Genomic DNA, 27,284 nt, shown 5'->3' with positions numbered 1-27,284 from the left:
GATACAGAAGATTTCCTATCAGCTCTAGCTTTGATTCCATGTCCTCTGGCAAGTTCCTTTTTCTCTCCAAACTTCAGTTTCCTTAGCCACACAGGATATGAAATAACAAGGTTTCTAAGATCCCTTACAGCTGTAAAATTAGGTATCCAAAATTTGTGCTCATACTTGTGGCAAGTCTCCTCTGAGAAAGGCACCCTGCTAGGCGCTCCAGAGAGGTGTGAAACAGAACAGACCCAGACTGTTCTCAGTAGGCTCATGGCTTACTAAGTAATAAAACACGAGGACACAAGTAACTGTGATTAGAGGCAGGAAGGAGTAATGACCATCCAAGAGGTACTCACATGGAACTTGTGCCGTATAGATGAGGACTGGCTTTGGGGAGGGACAGCATTCATTCCTGTTTTGATGTGGCAAGTATGAAGCACCCACTAGGCCAAGCACAACTGTGACCAAGATACACAGAGCCCTGCCCTCATAGTGCCTAAAGGCTGTCTGGCAGAAGACAGAATTCGGAGGGGGCAGATTCCAGGCAGAGGGACCTGTGCATTAAGACTGGAAGGCAGAGCATCATAAAGCACACAGGACTGAGTCCAGGGCTCTATCTGTGCACAGGTAGGAAGTGCACAGGAGATCAGGATGAGAAAAGATAGAGAGGTAGGGGGCACCTCATGTGGAGTCTTGAATTGGTCCAACAAAATAACCTACAAGTCTAAGACACTGAAAGTTTACTAAACATGACCTGATCCCGCACTTTGTATCCAAATACACTACGTTTACTGTAACTAAAAGAAAGACACCAAAGAAAATTCCCCCAAAAAAGTAACTGAAATAAGTTTATTTGCAGGAGAAGAACATCTGAACATTGGGTACAGTCTGACCCACAATGATCCAACACCAGCAGTGACTCGTCTGAGAATGCTCTTCTGCAGTTTGGAGGAGACATCAGCTGAACACTTATCAAACCTCAGAAAGCCATCTAACCTGAGTGTTACACAATACATAATGACCATGACACAGTAATAAAAATACAACAGCAAATACTCACTACTTTGAGAGCTACACCTACAATATAAACAATTTAGGCTCTTTTTAAAAAATGAAAAAAATAGATCTATTACAGCTTTATTTCAAGCATTTTCAGTTGGATACAACTTTATATATTTTTACTCACAATAGACAGCAAAAGAATGCCTTCTGAAGTATCTATAGATAAAATATATTACTTGTTTAAATGTTTGCACTCAGAAGCGCATTTGCCAGGTAGGGGCTCAGATGAGAGAATGATTTTGTGCCAAAATCCTGGCTGTTGATCAAGACTTGTACAGTTTTCATATTTGTCTAAAAAAGTTTACATTGGAGAAAAAAGAAGGGAGAACATAAAGAAAGTTTACATTGGAGAAAAAAGAAGGGAGAACATAAAGAGAACCAACATTATTCTTTTTCAGTGAAGCAGTCTAATTCCAGAGAAGGGGCTTTCCATTTTGGATTCCAAGCGTGTCATCCCAAAGCTGAATCCTGTCCAGGCCGAGGAGCCAAGGGAGCTGGAAGGAAAGTGTTAACCGAATGCTACAGAGATGGCCACTGATAACAGAGCTTCTAGAGGCCCCAGGCCACACAGTGGGGAAGGGCCGCCAGGACCACGGGTACAAAGTACAGTGCGCTCACTGAACTGCACACATAGAGCTCCTAGGAGGGTTAACAGTTCTTGACAGAGGTTCCTGGTTGTAGTTTACAATATCTGCCTTCACCACCCTCTGTCATAAAAGAAAACAGAGTTATTATCAGAACATCAGAACATTTAGAAAGAGTTCGTTGAAGTATATTTTTATTTTCTGAACTTTGGTGAACTCCTGATGACAGACATCATAAATGAAGCCAGAACTGATATTAAAAGAATCAATCAAGACAAACTGTTGGAGAGCTGAGATGTTGGGCAGTGAGGGACTTGGGTTTGTTTTTTGTTTTTTTGTTTTTTAAGGATGTAAGACCAATTCCTTTACTGAGTCTTCCCTGGTTTTATGACATTAACTTGAGGTTACAACAAGTCTAAAACATAACTGACAAATCAATATGAAAAATTAAACCCTGGTTATAATTTAAAGCAAAGGAATTGAGAATTAATCATTCATATATTTTAATTCATAGGCAAGACATCATAATTTCAAAGTAAAATATGTCATCATTTATTAATATTTAAATAAACCATTATACCCAGCCATAACTTTTTTAGAGTATCTGCAGCAATCTGTGAGTTAGTAAGAAATGTGTAAATGTTAAATTGGAGTCACATACAAAGGAGAAATATTTGAGCAACCCAATTTTTAAAACTTTTCCAGTTTTTATAACTTTCCTCCCAGATCCCTAATTTACTACCAAAGAGCTCACTATTGGATTATGAATAAGGACTCTAACAAAATACAGAATGAAAAATTTAGAAAATTACCTCATATTCATGGGTTTTTTTTAAATTATTTAAACCAAAAGACACTTTTAACTCTTCTTTCCATCCCTCTAACCCACACTTCAAGGAATATCTTCAATGATGAATTTAGTAATATGCCCCAAGTAATAATTTAAATTAAAACAGCTCCTTCACTATTCCCAACTCTATTACTAAATCTGTACACAGAAGCAGACAAAGAAATGTAATTCAAGGCAAATTTTAAAAATACTCTTTCAATTACCACGCCGTTTCAAGAAAAATGGGAAGGACTGAATAATGAAATAACCACTGCAACTCTTTACTTTACTGCACATGTGATAAAAACAATCCTAAGGACAAATATGTTTGAAAGTAACTGAAATGTTATTTTAATTTGTTCCAATTTCTTGTTTGTCAGTCTCCTGGCAAAGAACCAATTTTTCAAAGTTCTAAAACAGGCTTTACAATTAACAATACTAATTTCCAATCATGTACAATAATCATTTGAACTTCTCTACTCATAAGGAATAAAGAGCAAGACAGCATCTACCAGTTCTCCCTCCCTCCTCCCCCCAAATGCAATCAATTTACCCCTTAATACCTGCACTACTGTACTGAACAGATTCTACTCTGAGCAGAGTTGGTATGTTGATTATCTTCTTCCGGATACTTCACTATTTCTGCCCTGACAATATGCTGCCAATTCCATACAACATAAACAAGATGAAGAAGAAAGCAGGGGGCAGGGAAAAGAAAAGAAAGAAAAAATGGAAAGTATGTTCAATGGCTGAAAATAGAAGGGAATACCAAAGCAGAAAAAGAAACAAACACATAAATTTAAACATGTCACAGAAAAAAAAAATTTATGCATATAAAAGGAAAGAAAATGAATGAAGATCCATGAAACACTCCTCTTTGCAACTCTATTTAATTATTGAAACAGGTCTACTGAACCTCCCAGACAAGCTGGGAGTTCTATATTTGGTATCACAATGACACACTGTACCTACAACACCCAGAATTTCAGAGGACAAAAAAGAATTACAAGGCTTTTCTATACTAAAGTACAGTAACAGTATTTAATTCCATCTTCTTCAACAAATATTACTGCAGATCTCTCTATGTGCCAGTCACTCTCTACTGGGAATGCACAGATGAATTACACAGGCTCTGTTCACTAGGTGCTCTGCACTAAATGAGAAGAGAAACATGTACACAGCTAGTTGCCATACAAGGTAAGAGCTTTACTAGTGGACTTATAAAATGTTGTGGGAATACAGGCAGGAAGAGTAATTAATTCTCTTTGAAGGTGGGGAGCAGACACATAAATCTGGGGAAGCCATGTGCCACTTACAATCTTTACACTTATTAATATCTATTGCTTGTCAAAGACTTCTTTTTGATGTTCATTGCCTCGTCCCACACAACCCTCACCTCCACACTTCCAAATTCCATTTAGAAATAAACAATTTTGAAACACACTTTTCTATCATTCCAGAGGATGTCCTGACATACAGTATTTAAGCATAGTAACTACTGTTTCAAATATCTAAAGGAGTTTTGCTAAATAAAAAACCAAAATTACTTTGATAAGTTTTGGATGGCTCTAACCCTTAGGATGAAAAGAGCATGTATGACAAGTATGATACAGATAACGTGCTCCCCTCAAATTTCTTACACTTGAAATTATCCTCACTTCTTTATGATTTCAAATATCTTATTTCAGAAAATCTTCATATTGGTATATATTAATTAACACATACAGAAACACATGTTAATGTGGGTACTTGTTTGTGATAATATTTATAACAAATTAGATAAACAACTGATAGTAAGTGAAGAGGATTCTATGGTATATTAGCATTGGATGGACTCGGCTCCAATTCTCTAGCAAGCAGCATTAACTTCTAGACAAGACTCATGATTTACTAGGCATTCAGCCTGATGCTATCAACAGAAGCATTACCAACTACCACATGAGGTATTAACGTTGAACACCATTATCTGACCTCCCCAAACCTAACTGTTTCATGACAAACTATGGGTTACAATAAAGAAAAGGGATTTTCATAATCAGTAAGCACTCATTAATCCTCCACAATGTCGGTTTAAACCCTATCCTATAAACACAACCAGGTTACTGACCTGTGGCCAAGACATTTTGGTTGAAGTACTGACTAACATAAATGACTTGGATTTTCACCATTAATTTTCATCAAATTAATGAAGAACTAACAAGGCAACATCGTTCTTGGAGGCCTTGGCTGTCTGACATAAAGCTTTGTACAAAGTTTCTGAACTTGAAGTCAGACTAAGGTTCTACAGATTCAAAACTTTGCTTTCTATGAGGAGAATAACATAATTTCCATGCTATAAACTTCAGAGTCGTTTCATAGTCGTCAGCTTGTTTACAAGCCATTCATTGATGTTTTCAGAGAAAATGTTACCTACAAAACACCAACTTTTACTTGTGGAGCCACAAAGTACACTCTGCTATTATTCTCTGCTATTAGTTAATGGAGTAAAAATAAAGAAATGGCCGTAAGAGGAAAGAAGCTGTGTGGCTGAACACCAGCTTGACCCTTACTTTGTCAGAGTATTTACTTGTGAGCGGATATTAGAAATGGAAATGGGTGACGTGGAGCACTTTTTCATGTGTCTGTTGGCCATCTGGATGTCTTCTTTGCAGAAATGTCTGTTCATGTCCTCTGCCCATTTCTTGATTGGATTGTTTGTTCTTTGGGTGTTGAGTTTGCTAAGTTCCTTATAGATTTTGGATACTAGCCCTTTATCTGATATGTCGTTTGCAAATGAAATCTTGCCATTTGCGACGACGTGGATGGAACTAGAGCGTATCATGCTTAGTGAAATAAGTCAATCGGAGAAAGACAACTATCATATGATCTCCCTGATATGAGGACATGGAGAAGCAACATGGGGGGGTAGGGGGATAGGAGAAGAATAAATGAAACAAGATGGGATTGGGAGGGAGACAAACCATAAATGACTCTTAATCTCACAAAACAAACTGGGGGTTGCTGGGGGGAGGTGGGATTGGGAGAGGGGGAGCGGGCTATGGACATTGGGGAGGGGAGGCGAACCATAAGAGACTATGGACTCTGAAAAACAACCTGAGGGTTTTGAAGGGTCAGGGGTGGGAGGTTGGGGGAACAGGTGGTGGGTAATGGGGAGGGCACGTTTTGCATGGAGCACTGGGTGTTGTGCAAAAAGAATGAATACTGTTACGCTGAAAAAATAAATAAAATGGAAAAAAAAAATCTTAAAGAAATGGAAACGGCAGCTATGCAGAGGGTAAGCAAGAAAGCAACCCAGGCGCTGGGCAGGAAGGTGTAAAGAGTAGAGATGGACTCTTGCGAGGACACTAAAGATCAATTTGCCAATTTTGCAATGGTGTCTTAATCCAGATAGTAGTAACAATTTTCCATTGCAAAAGTTGTAGTTTGTCATGTTCAGGATATGGAGTAAACATACTTTGAAGGCTTATAACACTTGTCACTATCGCTCATTCAAAGTTTATCACTATTCTAGATACTGAAGACGTTCAGATAAATAATACATAATCTCTCTTTCCGAGATGTGTAAGAGTCTAGCATGGAATACAGAGATGTAAACTGTTAAAGTATATTATGATTGATACATATTCAAAGAGCAACAAAATTATAGATTACCACTTAAACATGGTTATAGCATTTTAAAAAATATTTTATTTATTTATAAATAAAAATTTGTTTGTCACAAACAAGCAGGGTGAGTGGCAGGCAGAGGGAGAAGCAGGTTCCCCACTGGGCAAGGAGCTCAATGCAGGACTCGAGCGCAGGATTCTGAGATCATGACCTGATCTGAAGGCAGACACTCAACCAACTGAGCCACCCAGGCATCCCGGTTATAGCATTTTTTAAAGCATGGGACTTTGCACACAGTAGGAACTTAAAGGAAACTACTTTTCTTTTTCTTCCATATAATGTGCCCTTAGATGCTTCCAGTAACTTTCATTACTTTGGGTATAAGTTACTTTACCATTATGGTGTTCACAACCTCCTGACCTAAAAACACAAGGTTTATTTACGTGGTCTCTAAAGTCCCACCTATAGATCTTGAAACTACATGAAAAAATCACTTTGAAGGTAGGAGGAAAAGAAAAATATGGGATGATAAGGAAATCCATTAAGCAATGTTCAGTATTGAGGATTACAATAGTATGTACAAAGCAAATAAATATGTTCTGCAAGGAAGACAAGTGATGTTTAAGATAAGAAAAGAATCTCACTGCAGTTTTTGTAAACAGATTGGAAAAAAATGATAAAGATTAACATCTAGGCAAGAAGAATCTAAGTTCCTTGTGTCTCCTTAAGGAAGATCAATATTCAGATAAAGCTAAAGAGAGGGACGCTAGGATAAGGGGTTAAATGGGCACTTCAGTTGTACAGTTATGTGCATGCACTACCATGCTAGATGCGTTCATATGTAGTGTGTGTGTGTGTGTGTGTGTGTGTGTATATATATATATATACACACACACACATTTTTTTAGCAAGTTTACTATCTCAGACATAAGAGAAAAAAAAATTTTTTTGAGAAACTAATGCTTACCAAGTTCAAACCAAACAGAAATTCATAGTATATTAACTGGAAAGTGAAAATGTCCAGGCTTAAAAATGTATTAAGGACTCTTGGGATGCCTGGGTGGCTCAGTCGGTTAAGCATCTGCCTTTGGCTCAAGTCACGATCCCAGGGTCCTAGGATTGAGTCCCACATCAAGCTCCTTGTTCAGCAGGGAGCCTGCTTCTACCTCTGCCTGCCATTCTCCCTGAAAAGTTGAACGTTACACCTTTGAGAGAATACCAACTGGAAATTCATTTTTTCCCTAAAGGTTTGACTACTTCGTAAACAAACAAACAAAAAAACTTGAACAATATGGGAAATAAGGACATTTGTTAACAACCAGTCCTGGCTTTTACACTATCTTAGAAGAGAATAGTTGGGGGAAAAAAAGAGTACAGATAAATGATACAAATGCAACTACTGCTTAAATCGGGAACTGTGGAGAAGGCATAGAGAGCGTACATAAGTGTTTAAATAGCGTCTGCCCCAACTTGTTCTGGGAGCTCCATAAGGAAAACGACTTCCACATATTCTTCTCTGGATCCACAGATTCTACTGCGGCCCCTTGTACAAAGCAGACCAGCAAAGAACGTCTGCTGTATTAATGAACTGTGCTCCCTTTCTTTCCTCCCTTTTCCCCTTCCTCTTCCTTACAAAGCTTGCAAAATATGCTGGTAACTCATTTTATAGAACTCCCTAAGAGGAATAAACTACGTTAGAAGAACTAAAATAGCGGAATCTTTTTAAATAGTCACTAAATGGAACCAAGACCATAACCTGATTATAAAAGTTTTTTTTTTAGATCACTCATACTTTTTTTTAAAGATTTTATTTATTTGATAGACAGAGATCAGAAATAGGCAGAGAGGCAGGCAGAGAGAGAGGGAAGCAGACTACCCGCTGAGCAGAGAGCCCAATATGGGGCTCAATCCCAGAACCCCGAGATCACGACCCAAGCTGAAGGCAGTGGTTTAACCCACTGAGCCACCCAGGTGCCCCATAACCTGATTATAAATACCTATGTCACAAACTGAATTACTATAGCATCAGTTTCCATGTGTCTGGTGAGTCTACCAACTAGCTCCTTCTCCAGAACATAAAACACTTCAAAACAAAACACTTCAAATGTTACACCAAATTCCCTCAGGAATCATTCAAAAAACACAGAAAGTAAGTGTGCATTCTCCTTCCCTCTTTGTCTTGCCTCCCTGCCCCACTTCTTTTTCTCTCCGCCTCTCTCATTCGCCAGTTAGAATGGCCAACATCAAGAATAAGGAGATAAATGTTGGGGAGAATGTGAAGAAAAGCAAACACTTTTGCACCACTGGTGGGAACGTACACTGGTGCAGCCACTATGGAAAACTATGGCGGTTCCCCCTCAAATTAAAAACAAAACTACCATATGATCTTGCAATTCTACTTCCAGGTATTTAGCCAAAGAAAATAAAAACACTAACTTGAAAATATATGCACCCCCATGTTCAATGCAACACTATTTACAACAGCCCAAGATATACAAACAACCTAAGTGTCCAACAATAGGTGGAAGAATAAAAAAAGGTCTAGTACATATATCGAGTGAGTACCTGGGTGGCTCAGTCTGTTGAGTGTCAGAGTCCTAGTTTCAGCTCAAGCTGTGATCTCATAGGTTTTGACCTAATGGATCATGGGATCGAACTCCATGCCAGGGTCTGCACTCAGCATGAAGCCTGCATAAGACTCCCTCTCCCTCTCCTTCCAACCTTCTCCCCACATGAACACACATGCACTCTCTCTCTAGAATGAATACATAAATTTTCTTAAAAATATAGTACATATATATATACAATGGAGCATTACTCAGCCATGAGAAAGGAAGACATTCTGTCATTTGTGACAACATGGGTGGACCTTGAGCATGTTATGCTAAGTGACAGATGTCAGATAAAGACAAGCACTGTGTGATATCACTTATATGTGGAATTTTAAAAGGTCAAACTTATAAAACAGAATAAAATGGTAGTTGCCAGGGATCAGGGCTGGGGAGGATGAAGAAATGTTGTTTAAGGGTACAAATTTAAAACAAATAGTAAATAAACCCTAGAGATATAAGACACAGTACAGTGAAAATAAACAATATTGTATTATAATCATCAAACATGTTAAGAAACTAGAACTTAATTATTCAAACTGCTAAAGAGAAAAGATAACTATGTAATGTGATAGAAGTGTTAATTATCACTACAATGACAATCATATTACAATATATAAATGTATCAAATTAACATGCCATATACCTTAAGTTTATCCAATGTGATATGCCAAATAGATTTCTATTAAAAAAAAGAGATAACTGAGGAACCAGGTGGTGGGTAATAGGGAGGGCACGTACTGCATGGAGCACTGGGTGTGATGCCAAAACAATGAACACTGTTATGCTGTAAATAAACAAACAAACAAACAAACAAAAAAGAGAGATAACTGTGCTCAACATGACTTGCTGGCTTGGACGTAGGTCCTTAGAAACCTCTTTTTAAAATCTGAACTTTCGAAAATGTTTCCACAGGGAAATGTTGTCAATTGTAAAATCAATAATTTAACTGGCAAAAGCACCAAATTAATCAGATTCACAAAAGAAGAACAAGGCTTCTCTACACAAAGGATTCTGGCAAATATAACAAAAGAGGGTTCTAGTAAGGTGAACTCATCTTCAGATGAATGGATTCAAAGTAAACTCCACCGACAAACCGAAGACTGAAATACCGTCATTGCCTAATAAACAAGATGAGATGCACTAAAAAGGTAAGGTATACAGGAAGGGTAGAGAGCTATGCAATTAACACATCGGAGTAAGTGCTGAAATAAATGTCTTTTGAAAAATAATAAATAAAAAGAGATTTCCAGAGTTTCAAATATTGTTATCAAGTCCTAGAAACAGTCACATCAGCATAAAAATTTTCAATTGCTATTTGCTCTGTTTTAAAACAGACACAAACACACACACACACACAAAGTTACCATGAAAATAAGACACAGAACACTGAAAAAATTAAAGAAAATATAAGGATGAGATAAGACAATTATACCTTTTTAGCTAAATGGGATGGGCATAGAGTGGACGGGATTGAGGGAAAATGTAATTTATCTGTTGCTTCTCAGAAAACCAAAAACTTACCTTTAAACTCTAGGTTCTTACTCTGAATTTTCATTCTATCAAACATATGAATTGGTGTACTATTATGGTGGTATTTTTAAATGCTTGTTAGTATTCACATTTATTTATTAGTGTAAGGACTGCCTTTAATAATTAATACCATTATTAAATTGTGTATTAAATTAACAATACAAGAGGGGATGTTTTAGAGAAGAACAGAGAACACAGACTTAAAGAAAAAATAATGTTTTACCAAAGTGAACGTGGAGGATGCCAAACGGAGTAAACTCTAAGACTAAATTTAAATAAACTCTTGGGACTTTGTATGAAATATAAAAAGAATATTGTAGTATAGTAATCCTGGAAGAACTTAAATAAAGAAGTACAAAACAATATGGTCAGCATCTTAACCCATTATTTAACTACTGATGAAATGTGTATTATATTAATCTCAATTTTAGGACAAAATGAAGTTTCAAGGGTATCATAATTGAACAAAAAGTTAACATCCTCCATCTTCCACACTAAACCCTGATTCATTCATACACACAATTTATTCCTAAGGCTTTTAGGGATATGTACAGAGAGTGCATAAATGTTAAAGGAGTCAGTGGTGAAATTAATGTCTTCTAGGAAATAAATTGTTTTTTAAAAATAAAAGTTCAATATAATCACCTGTGACTGTTCTATTTCTGCTTTGTTTAATTTGATTCCAAGGATTTCAGCAGCAACTTTCTGAAAACACAGGAAGACCTACATAACAAAAATAGGTTTAAATGATTCAGAACAGGCATGCTTAAGTTAACGTCAAATAAACTGAACTTTCTAAAAAATGATAAACATCAAGAATTGTGAAAATACGATGTACCAGGTTATTCAAAAAATAGCTCTGTCAAATACAATAACATTTTAAGTATAATAATTTTTAAATGATTAAATCACAATTTGAAAATCATGCAATTCACTAGATTGTTCTAAACATAGATATTTATCCCTAAAAATTTACATTTAAAAATTTTTTATTTTATTTTATTTTATTTTAGATTTTATTTATTTGAGAGAGAGAGATAATGAGCAGGAGGAGGGACAGAGGGAGAAGCAAATTCCCCACTAAGCCCGACAACACAGGGCTGGATCCCAGGATCTGGGGATCATGACCTGAGCCAAAGATAGCTGCTTAACCAACTCAGGTGCCACCTCAGGCACCCATACATTTAAAAAATTTTAACATAAGAGAATTAATTACAGATACCACATTAAAAAAGAAAAGAAAAAAAAAAAAGATTACTAGCATAGCAAACTCCTAAAAGTCCAGGGGAAAATAAATTAGTCTGTACTTTAGTACCAAGGTTTTTCGCTGTCAATTCTATATTGGTCTTTTGCTCTGGCTTTAGCCTATCTTAAAAGATCTTACCTTCTAACCCTTTAATAATCTCTGTGGCTTTCATCAATTTCAATAAATGATCCATATCTCTTGAGAAAAACTTAGTAATCTTTATTTTATTGGTTCAGAGTAAAGGAATAGTATACTGTGTTATCCTTAAACAGAAATCAACAGTACTTTTCTATAAACAGTCTTTCATACATACTTAGCTTATGCTGAGCTCACTAGGATTCCCAGGACTCCAACCCAGACACTAACTGTAATGTTATACTTGTCTTTGTTTCATAAGTGTCTTTTCGTATTCTTACTCCTACTTATCTCATGCTTATTGAATATTTATTGCAACTAATTTTGATTTCTAAAATAAAAGATACATATCTCCAAAAGGCTTATGCCATTTACATCCTAAAAGGGATTATATATGATAGTTCACTCATGGTCAACATTCAAGAAAAATGAGAAAGCTAGCATGATGGAATGGAGAGAAAGTGTGGGATTATGAAGGAAAATAAGCAAAGAGATTTAGGGAGTACACATATCACATAAGATCTGGTAGGCTATGGAAGTACTTTGCCTTTTACTCTGAGCTAAATGGAAGCCATGGGAAGGTGGCTTGATGTGACTTCTATTTTAATAGGGTCAATCTGATTCTTATATTGAATATTCTCACTACAGAAGATAAAGGGTACAAAAAGAGGAGCCAGCAAGGACGCTAATGTAAGAGATGGTGGAGGCTTGAAACAAAGTGGTAGCAGAGGATAGTGGTAGAGAGGATAAGAAAGAGTCACCAGATTCTGGATATATCATGAAAGAAGAACCAACAGGACTTAGCAACAGACAAATGTGGGGTATGAAAGAAAGAGAGAAGTCAAGAAGAATTCTAAAATTTTCTCCACCTTAGCAATTAGCAGAAGATCCACCATTTATTGAACTGGGGAAGACTATGGGAGATTTCAGGAGAGACTACCAAGAATTCAGTTCTGAACCTGGATAAGACTAGGGCTGCTTATTAGGCATGTAAGTGGAGGTGCTGGGCAGGCTGGAGTTCAGGGAAGAGGTCAGGTCAAAGCCCTGAGGCTAAATGAGGTCACTGGGGAGTAAGTTTAGAGAAAGGTACCAAGGACTGAGCCCCAAGGCACTCCAATATTCAGAAGTTGGAGTGAGAGGGAATCAGCAAAAGGAAATGGGAGAGTAGTTAGTGAGGTAAGAGTAAACGAGGGGTTATAGTACCCTGGAAGGTAAGTGAGGAAAGTTATTTCAAAGAAGAAAGAGTGACTGACTATTTTATATGCCTCAACTAAGTAAGATGAGGACTAAGAACTGACCACTGCATTTAGCAAAAATGAGGTCGTTGGTGATTATAATAACAGTAGTATGGATGAAATACTGGGTGAAAAAGTCCAGGTGAAACTATTCAAGAGAAACTGCAAAGAGAAAACTGGAGACAACTCTTTCAAAACACATTCCACTGGAACTAGGAGAAAGAAAGAAGGCAACAGCTAGAGAAAATTGTGGGATTTCTTGTTTTTAAAATTAGATAAGTCATAGCATTTTCTGTGATAATAGAATAATCCAGTAGACAGAAAAAAAAAAAGTGATGACACAGCAAGGAGAGAGAATTGCTGAGCAATCAATGTCCATTACTAGGCCAAGAGAAATGGGACTAATGCACAACGGAGGAGTGGGCCCTAACCAGGAGCATGGATGGTTTGTCCTTCAGTAACCAGACAGAGGACAGAAGATATGGGAACAGAGACAGGGAGCAAGGAGAATGGGAGCAAATGTGGTGGCAAGACTATGCAGTCATCTTCTGTTGACTTCAGATTTCTATAGAATAGAAAACAAGGTCATCAGCTCAGAGAATGGATGAGGATCTGAAGAGAGAAGAGAAGTTATAAAAACAATCATCAAGGTGAGAGGGAGTGATGATGGCCTATGGACATGGGGTATAATCACTGAGCAGCATTAAGGCCCCCCTTCAGGCTAACGATTGTGAATTTTAAGTGAAACCTCCACCATGCCTCTGTTTCTCTCTGATCATGTTCAAATACCTGGGTGCTGCCACAAAACAGCAGGAGCTTGGTTTAAACCAGAGTTAAGGTTTAGCCAAGTGAATCTGAGAAAGTTAAAGAGAGGAAAGGGAATTGAGGGTATACATATGGCAATGATTTTTTTTTAAGATTTTATTTATTTACTAGACAGAGAGAGAGAGAGAGATTACAAGTAGGCAGAGAAGCAGGCAGAGAGAGAGGGAAGCAGGGTCCCTGCTGAGCAGAGAGCCCAATGCGGGGCTCGATCACAGGACCCTGAGATCATGACCTGAGCGGAAGGCAGAGGCTTAACCCACTGAGCCATCCAGGCACCCTACATATGGCAATGATTTTGATTGGCCAAAAGATTTAAGTTAGGAAAACAGGAAAATGAGGACATGAAACGAAGTTGGGGACATTAAGAAGATGTTAAAATCTGCATCTAGCAGGTCGTGCCAGGACTGCAGATTGTCTGGACTACAGCATTCAGGGGTATGACCAGTGATTAGGATATCTGACACTGAGATGTTGTGATCTGTAATGCAAAGCCCAGGAGTGAGTGGCTGAGGTGGTGTGGAGGACAAACAAAGATACTGGAATCACTAAGAATTACAACAAAGGTAATATCATAGAAAGTACACTCAGGAGCTCAACCCCCCAGGTGATGATGAAAATAACCTGAAGATGGAGATGACTAAAGTCTCAAAGTGATTCCACAAGAATAAACCATTTCAAAGTTGCATTTCAAAGGAAAATAACAAGGATTTTTAAGAATGGTTCAACATACCTAAAGCAATCTACACATTTAATGCAATCCCTATCAAAATACCATCCATTTTTTTCAAAGAAATGGAACAAATAATCCTAAAATTTATATGGAACCAGAAAAGACCTCGAATAGCCAAAGGAATATTGAAAAAGAAAGCCAAAGTTGGTGGCATCACAATTCCAGACTTCAAGCTCTATTACAAAGCTGTCATCATCAAGACAGCATGGTACTGGCACAAAAACAGACACATAGATCAGTGGAACAGAATAGAGAGCCCAGAAATCGACCTTCAACTCTATGGTCAACTAATCTTCGACAAAGCAGGAAAGAATGTCCAATGGAAAAAAGACAGCCTCTTCAATAAATGGTGCCGGGAAAATTGGACAGCCACATGTAGAAAAATGAAATTGGACCACTTCCTTACACCACACACGAAAATAGACTCCAAATGGATGAAGGACCTCAATGTGAGAAAGGAATCCATCCAAATCCTTGAGGAGAATGCAGGCAGCAACCTCTTCGACCTCAGCCGTAGTAACATCTTCCTAGGAACAATGGCAAAGGCAAGGGAAGCGAGGGCAAAAATGAACTATTGGGATTTCATCAAGATCAAAAGCTTTTGCACAGCAAAGGAAACAGTTAACAAAACCAAAAGACAACTGACAGAATGGGAGAAGATATTTGCAAACGACATATCAGATAAAGGGCTAGTATCCAAAATCTATAAGGAACTTAGCAAACTCAACACCCAAAGAACAAACAATCCAATCAAGAAATGGGCAGAGGACATGAAGAGACATTTCTGCAAAGAAGACATCCAGATGGCCAACAGACACATGAAAAAGTGCTCCACGTCACTTGGCATCAGGGAAATACAGATCAAAACCACAATGAGATATCACCTCACACCAGTCAGAATGGCTAAAATTAACAAGTCAGGAAATGACAGATGCTGGAGAGGATGTGGAGAAAGGGGAACCCTCCTCCACTGTTGGTGGGAATGCAAGCTGGTGCAACCACTCTGGAAAACAGCATGGAGGTTCCTCAAAATGTTGAAAATAGAACTACCCTATGACCCAGCAATTGCACTACTGGGTATTTACCCTAAAGATACAAACATAGTGATCCGAAGGGGCACGTGTACCCGAATGTTTATAGCAGCAATGTCTACAATAGCCAGACTATGGAAAGAACCTAGATGTCCATCAACAGATGAATGGATAAAGAAGATGTGGTATATATACACAATGGAATACTATGCAGCCATCAAAAGAAATGAAATCTTGCCATTTGCGACGACGTGGATGGAACTAGAGCATATCATGCTTAGTGAAATAAGTCAATTGGAGAAAGACAACTATCATATGATCTCCCTGATATGAGGACATGGAGAAGCAACATGGGGGGGTAGGGGGATAGGAGAAGAATAAATGAAACAAGATGGGATTGGGAGGGAGACAAACCATAAATGACTCTTAATCTCACAAAACAAACTGGGGGTTGCTGGGGGGGAGAGGGGGAGGGGGCTATGGACACTGGGGAGGGGAGGCGAACCATAAGAGACTATGGACTCTGAAAAACAACCTGAGGGTTTTGAAGGGTCAGGGGTGGGAGGTTGGGGCAACCTGAGGGTTTTGAAGGGTCAGGGGTGGGAGGTTGGGGGAACAGGTGGTGGGTAATAGGGAGGGCACGTTTTGCATGGAGCACTGGGTGTTGTGCAAAAAGAATGAATACGTTACGCTGAAAAAAATAAATAAAATGGAAAAAAAAAGTAAAAAAAAAAAAAGAATGGTTCAACATAAGTACACAAAAAATATGGAGTGGTTAAACACAAGCTAAAATACTGGAAGTTGAAGTAATTCTAGGGGCACTTAGGGAGCTCAGTGGTTAAGCTTCCCACCCTTGATTTCAACTCAGGTCATGATCTCAGGATTGTGAGATTGAGCCCTTCATCAGGATCCACACTGGGCATGGAGCCTGCTTAAGATTCTCCCTCTCCCTCTATCCCTCCCTGCCCACTCACATGTTCACTCACTCTCTCCCTCTCAAAAATAATAATAAATTATTAAATAAAAATAAAATAATTCAAAAATGACAGAAGATCCCTAGGACGATAAATGAGGGTAGAAGCCCGATCCATGTATTGATCAAGGAGTACTGATTTTATACATTTTTGAATGGCATGTGTGGGTATGTGCCCCTGTTTGCATTATCTTGGGGGAAAGTTCTGATAATAATCAGAAAATAAATAGGTAATGAAATTTTTAAAAGTTCAACCTTGATAGCAATCAAAGAAATTCAAGCATCAAGGTGCCTTTTTTTTTCTTTTTTTTTTTTTTTGGCCTATCAAAATAACATAGATTTAAAAGTAAATTTAAAAATCCTGGATGTTAAGAAAACACCACAGTGAAATGGCACTAACACAATGCTGGCAGTAGGATGGATTATTAAATCTAATTAAATCTAATGGATTATTAAATCTCTTTAATGGTCAAATTTTCTGCTCATGAATATATTAAATAAAAAATTAAAACACCAAGTTATTTCTATATTTATGACCTTAATTTTTTAAATAAATTTTTAGTGCAGTTAATAACCCTGGACGGTCACTACTTAGGTTTACAAATCCTATCCCCATCACTCATTAGCTGTGTACCCTGGACCCCCCTTACATAAACTGTCTAGGACTCCTCTATAGCAGAGACATAATGGGAGAAGCACAACGCAAGTCACAAAGCAAGCATTCAGTGAATGCAATTCACTAGCAGCAACAGCAACAGCACAAGCATTTGTGAGCATCAGAAAACTATAAGGAATCATATGAGGTTGCGAATGGTAATCTCTGGCTGCTGAGATAGTGGGTGATTTCTACGTTCTTTTTTTTTGGATATATGTTCTTTTTCTCTCATACTTTTAAATTCCCTAAAATAACCATAAACTTAGGTTAAATGAATTATAAATGTAATGTAAACAGAATAAACATTTTATCTATTTTATGTCTTCAATAGGAATTAATTTATTCCAAAAGTTACGCCTAGGAAGTGAACTTCCTGTGAATACTATTACTAAACAAAAGATCGCTCATAATATTCAATATTCATTATTTTACTTACAGAGTCTCCTGTCTTTGCTGACACAAAGTGGCTACTAAAACCATTTTCCTGGCAAAACCGTAAGTGTTTTTCAGGTTTTACTGTTCGCATATGTTCCAAATCAACTAGAAAAGTGAACAAAAACAGAGAATAAAACTCAGTATCAGAGTCAAACAATACATTGCTAACATGTTTAAATTTGACTTACTTTCCAAAATTATTCCCCAGCTTAGACACTAGCTGTGTCACCTTGAGCAATTTCTTTAACCTTTTTATGCTTGAGTCTATAAAGCTAAAAACAGAGACTAATCATGTGTATATATACATGTAATATATTACATACATGTAATTATATTATAATTATATATTATATTACATCTATGTAATATATTATGTGTATATGTAATATGTAATATATTACATGTATAAATACATATATGTGTACACACACACACACACACACACACACCCCTACCTTATGTAGAGTCATTTCAGAGTGAATGCATGGATGATGCGCAATGACCAGCACATGGAAAGTGCTTGAAAAATAAAAGCTATCATTCTTATTACCTACAGCTTCAGACATGTTGATGAGACCCCAAAAAAGATCTACTTAGCATAACATGTTTAAATATGATTATGGTTGACACTTGAACATCGTTTGAACTTAGTTTGTGGATTTTTACAGTACAGTACTGTAAAAGTATTTTTTCTTCCCTGTGATTTTCTTTTTCTTTTTTTTTTTTAAAGATTTTATTTATTTATTTGAGAGAGAGAGAGAGAGAATGAGAGCAGAGAGGGTGAGAGGGAGAAGTAGACTCCCCCCTAAGCAGGGAGCCCGACATGGGACTTGATCCTGGAACTCCAGGATCATGACCTGAACTGAAGGCAGTTGCTTAACCAACTGAGACACCCAGGTGTCCCCCTGTGATTTTCTTAATAGCATTCTTTTCTCTGCCTTATTTTATTGTAAGAATATAGTATATAATACACATAGCAAACAAAACAAGTGTTAATTGACTGTTTATGCTATCAGTAAATCTTCCAGGCAATAGTAGGCTGTTTGTAGTTATGTTTCAGGAAGCCAAAGTTATACATGGATTTGACTATGCAGGGAATAGGCACCCCAAACCCCCATGTTGTTCAAGGGTCAACTGTAACTGAAAGATGCACTTACCCAAGCTTATTTAGTTTGAAACAATTTAATTGCTTTAATAATTATAATAGTTCTGCAATCTCTATAACCTTTAATGTTAACACAAATACAGAATTAATTTTATGCCAAAAGGTAGCAATATTTTGTTTCATGCTTACGTTATTTGAAACCATGGTTTAATTTCACAAAGATACGTCTCAGTTGCTTTCCAAACCTAAAGTATACAGTTTGAAAGCACTCAGTAAGGGAATATTTCCTTGAATAGGTATAGGTGCTTTAAAGCAAAGCACGGTACTCATGGCCAATACCAGTTTTATCCAGCACAGTCTATTTTTTCAAATGTGATCCTTTACTGGACAGTTTCTCTTTTTACAACACTACAGACCCTATAAGGGTGTTGACTCAATGCCGTCAAATTATAAGGCAAATATATTTGCAGGATTTAAGGACAACTAGGCTCTTTGAGTCAATATAGGAAAAAAAAACTTGAACTGATTTCCTGAGGAAGGACCCAACTGACTTGTAAAAACTTGTAAATTTGCAAATCTACTAAGCCTACATAATAGTGGCAATTGATTATCAACTAAAAAATGTTCTCATACTACATAAAAGGCTTTATTTAAAATTATATTGAAGGTCTTTAGTTTGCAGGCTCAAGAGATCTTTCTCTAGGAGATTTTTGATCTAGTGGGGGATTTCTGAGTCTCATTTATATTGCTTAGCTTGGATAATATGGAGCTTTTTTCTTTTCTGGTCACAAGTTGCTGTTCCTTAAACATCACTGAGACCTTATTTACAAGAACAAGCCAAAAAATATCCAGATACCACAGGCATCAATTTGTAGAAGACTAAAATAAAATACTAAGCTATTAGCACTGACATTTATATATCTAGTTTATCATAATATTGAGGCTAAAATGCTTTCCTAATTCAACACGAGTAAGAACAAATCATGTCACTAAGAAAATTAACCAATGAAATCACTGTCCAATTAAAAAGAAAAACAAACACATAGTTTGTCATTTAATATGTGTGTGTATTCATCTTTTTGAATGGAATAGTCTATCATTGTTCCATTTTTTTCTTTCTTGTTTTTCCTCTTTCCTCCTGTCCACCAACAACCTAACTACCACATTCACTTATCTATAGAACTGGGGAATTTATTACCCAACCAAAAGGTTTTCCCTAATAAAGATAACCATAATGGAGCAGGCTCAGTCACCTGAGTGTCCAACTCTTGGTTTCAGCTCAGGTCATAATCTTAGGTTCATGAGATCAAGCCCCAGGGCAGGCTCTGAGCTCAGCAGGGAGCCTGCCTGAGATTCTCTTCCTCTCCCTCTGCCCCTCCCCCAGTTCACACTCTATCTCTCTAAAATAAATAAATAAATCTTAAAAAAAAAAAAAAGATACCCATGAGAAACTAGTACTATACTGATCAACTGAAAACAACATTTATCCATCAAACACTTATTAAGTACCTATTATATACCAACCACTAGGTTAGGCAGTAAGAACCCAAAGATGGAAAAGATACAATGCTGGTCCTAAAAAAGCCACCATTATAATTGAGAGTCTGACAAAGGAGACAGCAGATAGAGAATAGGTCCTCCCAGAACTTCACCACAAAGTTTTCCTCTGCTCTGCTAAAATTTAGTGGGCAATGTTTAAGAGGACTCAGTTACTAGAATTCTTAATTCTAAATGATCCAGAAATGTATATTCTGAAGATAAAGTTATAGTGAGACACTGGAAAATCTTTCCTTTCTTCACTTTTAAGATCATCCTTAAAATTATTATTCAGTGACAGTAAATACATGTGGTTACACTCTCATATATGTGATAACATTCTATCATATATGTGATAACACTCACTGCTTTGCCTTTATGTCCTTCAGTGAACGACACTATCTTCCTAGTTCTCATATTTTGTTTTTGAAAATGGAATAAAAATTTCCTAATAATTGTAATGCATATTCATTACCCAAATATTCAGAAAAACTATGAGAATGAAATGTAAAATGTAAAATGCCATTAACTAGAGACAACTACTGATAACACTTTTGTGCATATCCTGCCAATATGAAAGCAACTGAAGGACAGAGGCATTTTTGCACATACATGCAATTTCTTCTACCTCAAGCATACTACAACTCTGCTTAAACATGTGCTTAATAATTTCAAAGGATAACCACTTTATAGATCATTCATTCATTTGGTTAACAAATACTTGAGGGCCTATTTGGCCAGGCACTGTCCCGGGTGCTGCAGATACAAGGAGCTTGCCTTGATAAAGGCAAGAGACTAACAGGAAAAGTACATAATAAGAGACAACTGTAAGTGCAAAGACCCTAAAGGAAGATTACGCTTAGTAGTAAGAGAAAAACAGGAGGTCAGCCAGAGTGGCTGAAATGAGTTAGCAAAAAAAGGAAACAGTGGAAATGAGGTTTAAAAAGCCAGGAACCAAATCACACAGGGTGCATGGGCCACTGTAAAAGAGATGGGAGGTTACTGGGAGGTTGTGAAGAAAACACACAAAAAAATAAGTAATCTGGCGTTTTAAAAGGTTAATTTGGGTTGCTTTGCTGAGAATAAACTACAGAGAGTCAAATGGAAAGCAGAGAAAGCTGCTGTAAAAATCTTAAGGAAGAAAAATCAGGGAAGAAAGCAGAGCCAAAGGAGACTGCGTTGCAGATGGTGTGGTTCACTGAAGGACATAAAGGAATTAAATCAAAGCAGTGAGAGTTTTCACATATATGATAGAATGTTATCACATATATGAGAGTGCTACCACATGTATGTATTGTCACTGGATAATAATTTCCAGAAAGATCTTAAAAGTGAAAAAAGGAAGGATTTTACCAGTGTAAAATATAAAAAATATATAAAAAATAGGTCCTTAAGTATTTGTGAGCCAAACAAATGAATGATCTATAAAATGGTTATCCTTTGAAATTATTAAGCACGTTTAAGCAGAGTTGTAGTATGCTTGAGGGAAAAGAAATTGCATGTATATGCAACAGAATGTCTCTGTCCTTCAGTTGCTTTCATACTGGCAGGATATGCACAAAAGTGTTAGCAGTAGTTGTTTCTAGTTAATGGCATTTTTTGAGTCCCTGGATCACACCACAGCTGAAGATAAAATAGTTATTGGGTTTTTCAGTTATGTGAAGCTATAAAATTCCCTCCATTTTTAGGGAAAAAAATCTAAAATCTATGAAAAAGAAGATGATAGTTTGGACAATACTTTACTTAGTAGCAGTAGAGATGTAAAAAGTACAGCAGATCCTCAACAGATTTTTGGAATAAAAAGGAAATACGAAATGCTAACGGATTTGACATGGTATGTGAGGATTGAGAGAAATCACTTGAAGACAGTTAACCTGGATTTAAAAGGAGACACAGTATGTTACAGGTTTTGTTCTAACCACACTCAGCTGCAACAGTAGAGGTGTTGAGTAGATCAATGTTTGCATTCAAGCAGAAAAATTACTTAAGTAATTAAGCAGAGAAACTGTACCATGTACAACACTGAGAAAAATGGCAGGTAACCTGAAGATAGTAAACGCAAGGAAGTGATTATACTGATGGAGCATGAAATCTAAGTTGAGTAAGAAAGGGTTCAGGAAATTGAAAATTGTTAAGATATAATTGGTAACTGATGTTAAAGTTTTGTGTGAGTCTAAAATTACTGGAGTTGAGTTACAAAAGCAGCTGAGCTGTAAAGACAGGAGATAATGGATAGACTGGGATACATGAAATTAATATCGATATTACAGAGAGGGTGCAGAAACTGATACGAACTAGGTCTTAAGTATGTTAGTGTAGGTCGGGAACAAGATGACTAGAGGTAAAGGACTCAAGGAACGTGAGAGAGCAAGGACACTGTGTTTGGGCACTGGAGTTACCAGGAATGGTGACAGCAACAGTAATGGAGTGACTGTGACCCAAGGAGAAATCTCTGAGAAATTCACAGAGTTCAGGCAGGGGTTGGCTGACAAGCCAACAAATAAAAGTAGCTAGATGGAGGGAGGTATAATCATTTGGCTCAAATGATTATTCAAATCTAAGGGTTTTTAGGGAAGACAAGGAGAATGGTCTGGAAAGGTCACCTATCCCACCTTCGGTCCTGACTGATAAGGTAGATACAACAGGGGAAAATTAACATTTGAAAGAGCTTCAGGGGTACCTGGGTGGCTCAGTGGATTAAGCCACTGCCTTCTGCTCAGGTCAGGATCTCAGGGTCCTGGGATTGAGCCCCGCATCGGGCTCTCTGCTCCGCAGGGAGCCTGCTTCCTCCTCTCTCTCTGCCTGCCTCTCTGCCTGCCTCTCTGCCTACTTGTGATCTCTCTCTCTCTCTGTCAAATAAATAAATAAATAAAATCTTTAAAAAAAAAAAAAGAAAGAGCTTCAGGAGGGGTGCTTGGCTGGCTTAGCTGGTAGACCCTGAGATCATGTGACTCCTGATTGCAGGGCCCTGAGTTCAAGCCCCAAGTTGGGGTAGAGTTTACTCAAAATAAATAAATAAATAAATAATAATAAAATAAAATCTAAGAAAAAAAAAAGAGCTTCAGGAGAAGACAGCATCATCCTCACAGGAGAGAGACTATTCCAACAGAAAAGACAAGTACTTACGTACATTATACGGTAGAAGTTTAAAACTTTTGTTCAAGGAAGATATTAAAAATACAGGAATTTTATTGATGTGGAAGCAATTCAGAAATTAAAAAAGGATCCAACTGAGGGTCTACAAATGGGAGGTCAGAGCTGTATAGGATAAGAATGCAAAAGATAAACCAATGATATCAATGTCCTAGGCTTTCTTGTGTAGCTAACATAAGTGAGGACAAAAAGCACAAAGATGAAAAAATTCTAAGTCTACATTAGACAGACAAGAAAATCCAAATTTTTTATTGTCAAAACCAACTATGCAAAAAAAAAAAAATTACTTGACTCATTCATCCTGACCTGTATATTAAAATGGAAAAGGGGAAAAAACATTTTCAAGATACTAAGTCAATCTGTCGTGTTCCCAAAACTACATGAAACAGAAGTCGTACGAGAAGCCTAATTTTGGTTAACAACCTTAATTTTGACAAAACTTAGAAAGCTATTAGAAAGAACAACCCGTACAATTTTTAATGTATTTTTAAAATACAATTTACAATATTTCATATTTTATAATTTAGGCTTACAGCAAGAAAGAGACACCAACAAAAGCATATGTCAGGGTTTCATGGAATACTAACAATCCAGTGAGAGGTGGGATTTTTTCAGTAAGGTAACTAATAATTATGTTTGACAGAATGTTAGGCTACCTTAAAGGTCTTTTTAAGAATGTTTCACATAAACCTGTGAAAGCATTGTTCAGTCAGTATGCAAAGAAAAGCAAGTGAAAGAAAAAACAGAGAACTGAGGTCTACCTTTCAAATGGCAAAACTAAAAACAAAACAAAACAAAACAAAAAAACAAAACAAAAACCCAAAACAACATGAGAACACCCACAGTTGATGAAGGATGGTACTACTAGTTTTTTGAAAAGCAACTTGGAAATCTGTGCTGAATTTTAAAACATTTAGAATCCATAACCACATAACACAACTTGGAAGAGTTTATCTTGAAGAAAAAATCAGGGGGGGTGCCTGGGTGGCTCAGCGGGTTAAAGCCTCTGCCTTCAGCTCAGGTCATGATCCCAGGGTCCTGGGATCAAGCCCCGCATCGGGCTCTCTGCTTAGCAGAGAGCCTGCTTCCTCCTCCCTCTCTCTCTGCCTGCCTCTCTGCCTACTTGTGATCTCTATCTGTCAAATAAATAAATCTTTAAAAAAAAAAAAAAAAAGAAAAAAAAGAAAAAATCAGGGGTGTAGAAAAGTAACAATTATAAATTAAGATCTTCACCACACAGTTATTTGTAGCACAAAAAAAATCAGAAGAGTCCAAAGTCTCTTATGGTTCGCCTCCCCTCCCCAATGTCCATAGCCCGCTCCCCCTCTCCCAATCCCACCTCCCCCCAGCAACCCCCAGTTTGTTTTGTGAGATTAAGAGTCATTTATGGTTTGTCTCCCTCCCAATCCCATCTTGTTTCATTGATTCTTCTCCTATCCCCCTACCCCCCCATGTTGCTTCTCCATGTCCTCATATCAGGGAGATCATATGATAGTTGTCTTTCTCCGATTGACTTATTTCACTAAGCATGATACGCTCTAGTTCCACCCACGTCGTCGCAAATGGCAAGATTTCATTTCTTTTGATGGCTGCATAGTATTCCATTGTGTATATATACCACATCTTCTTTATCCATTCATCTGTTGATGGACATCTAGGTTCTTTCCATAGTCTGGCTATTGTAGACATTGCTGCTATAAACATTCGGGTACACGTGCCCCTTCGGATCACTATGTTTGTATCTTTAGGGTAAATACCCAGTAGTGCAATTGCTGGGTCATAGGGTAGTTCTATTTTCAACATTTTGAGGAACCTCCATGCTGTTTTCCAGAGTGGTTGCACCAGCTTGCATTCCCACCAACAGTGGAGGAGGGTTCCCCTTTCTCCACATCCTCTAAAAACAACCTGAGGGTTTTAAAGGGTCAGGGGTGGGAGGTTGGGGCAACCTGAGGGTTTTGAAGGGTCAGGGGTGGGAGGTTGGGGGAACAGGTGGTGGGTAATGGGGAGGGCACATTTTGCATGGAGCACTGGGTGTTGTGCAAAAAGAATGAATACTGTTACACTGAAAAAATAAATAAAATGGAAAAAAAAATCAGAAGAAAGATTAATATTCCAAAAGAGACACAGAGTTAAATTATGACACAACCACATAATGCAATATACTCTCTGGCCATTAAAAATCATAGACTTAAAGACTATTAACTGAAGTTTTGGTAATGATTTTTTGGGTTTGACACAAAAAGTAAAGACAACAAAATAAAACATAAACAAATAGGACTACATCAAATTAAATTTCTTCAAGCAAAGGAAACCATCAAACAAAATTGAAAAGGCAACCTACAGAATGGGAGAAAATATTTGCAAGTCATACAGTCATATATCTGGTAAGGAATTAATATCCAAAATATATGAAGAATTCATACAACTCAATAGTGAAAAAACAAACATTCCAATTATAGAACAGGCAGAGAAACTGGATAGGTATTTTTCCAAAGAAGACATACAAATGGCTAACAGGTACACAAAAAGATACTCAACATCACTAAACATCCGGGAAATAAAAATTAAAATCACAATGAGATATACCACATCTGCCATAATAGCTATCATCAAAGAGACAAGAGACGACAAGTGCTGGTGAGAATGTAGAAAAGGGAACCCTTATGCACTGTTGGTAGAAATGTAAAGTAGCATGGAGTATGGAAAAAAGTACGGAGGTTCCGCAAAAAAAATCCCACTTCTGGGTATATAACCAAATGAAATGAATGAAAACAGGATCTTGAAAAGATATCTGCATTCCCATGTTCACTCGCCAGGATGGCTGAGGTAGTTAAGCATCCAACTCTTGATTTCAGCTCAAATCATGATCTCATAGTTGTGAGATCGAGTCCCATGTTAGGCTCCAGGCTGGATGTGGAGCCTGCTTAAGATTCTTTCTTAACCTCTCCCTCTGTCCCCACCCCTACTTAAAAAAAAAAAAAAAAAAAAAAAAAGGAAGTGGTATAAATACACACACACATACACAATGGAATATTATTCAGCCATGAGAAAGAAGAGAATCTTACCATCTGCAAAAGCATGGATGAAACCTGTGGGCATTATGCTAAGTGAAATAAGACAGAGAAAGACAAATACTATATGATATATGTGGAATCTAAAAAAGCTGACCTCAGAAAAATAGCAAAATGGTGGTTACCAGCAGCTAAGGGCTTGGGGAAATGGGAAGATGTTGGTCAAAGCGTACAGATTTCAAGTTAAAAGATGAGTAAGTTCTGGGATTCTAATATACAGCATTACGCTGTTAAGAAAGCAAAATCTCAAATGTTACCACCACTAAAAATAAAATGGTAATTATGTGAGGTGATGGAGGTGTCAGCTAATGCCATTTATACAGTATGTAAGTGTATCAAATAAACATGTTGTATACCTTAAGTTTATACCATGTTACACATTAATTATATCCTAATAAAGGTGAAGAAAAAAGACTCTTTAAGTGAAATAAACAAGAGTACAGGATGTTAAATTTAAAAGTAGAGTACAAAATTGTGTATTTAATAAAAGTCCTATTTTATAAACATTATAGATATAGGTACATAAATGACAAAAATACACTAAAATTTGGTACATAATTTTTTGAAAGAGTTATATTTATTTATTTCATAAGCAGGTGGACAAGCAAGGGTAGGGGCAGAGGGAGAGAAAAAGAATCTCAAGCAGACTCCATAGTGCAGCCCAACACCCTCAATCCCATGACCCTGAGATCATAATCTGAGCCAAAATCAAGAGTCAAATGCTCAATCAACTGAGCCACCTGGGTGCCCTTGTTACACCAATTTTTAAAAATTAAAATTGGGAAGAGTAAAATTTTTAAATGACAGCTTTTATTTTAGACTATCCTTTCAAAGATGTTTTTACATCAAGCAGCCTAGAGATAGGGCCTTCCTCATGGATAAAGCTTAAGTCTGTCCATAGTCTGCTTTAATAAAGATGGTACGACCCAAGAGCAAAGTTCTGAGG

General features: G+C 37.2%; 1 protein-coding gene across 3 annotated transcripts in view; it reads right to left on the bottom strand.

The window, feature by feature from the left end:
* Positions 1–815: 815 nt before the first annotated feature.
* Positions 816–27,284, bottom strand: part of RAB28 (RAB28, member RAS oncogene family) — a 101,564-nt gene continuing 75,095 nt past the window's right edge. The window contains exons 5-8 of one of the 3 annotated variants that reach the window (XM_045997859.1): positions 17,475–17,578; positions 10,854–10,931; positions 3,024–3,118; positions 816–1,754 (exon numbers count right to left, since the gene is read on the bottom strand). In XM_045997859.1, coding sequence (XP_045853815.1) covers positions 3,029–3,118; positions 10,854–10,931; positions 17,475–17,578 — 272 coding nt within the window. In that variant the 3' untranslated portion in view covers positions 816–1,754; positions 3,024–3,028. The remainder of the gene's footprint in view (positions 1,755–3,023; positions 3,119–10,853; positions 10,932–17,474; positions 17,579–27,284) is intronic. The other 2 variants (XM_045997860.1, XM_045997858.1) reach the window with 2 other exon arrangements.

The sequence above is a fragment of the Meles meles genome, chromosome 2 (assembly GCF_922984935.1).
Source record: "Meles meles chromosome 2, mMelMel3.1 paternal haplotype, whole genome shotgun sequence".
NCBI lineage: Eukaryota > Metazoa > Chordata > Mammalia > Carnivora > Mustelidae > Meles > Meles meles.
This window is presented reverse-complemented; position numbering and strand designations above follow the sequence as displayed.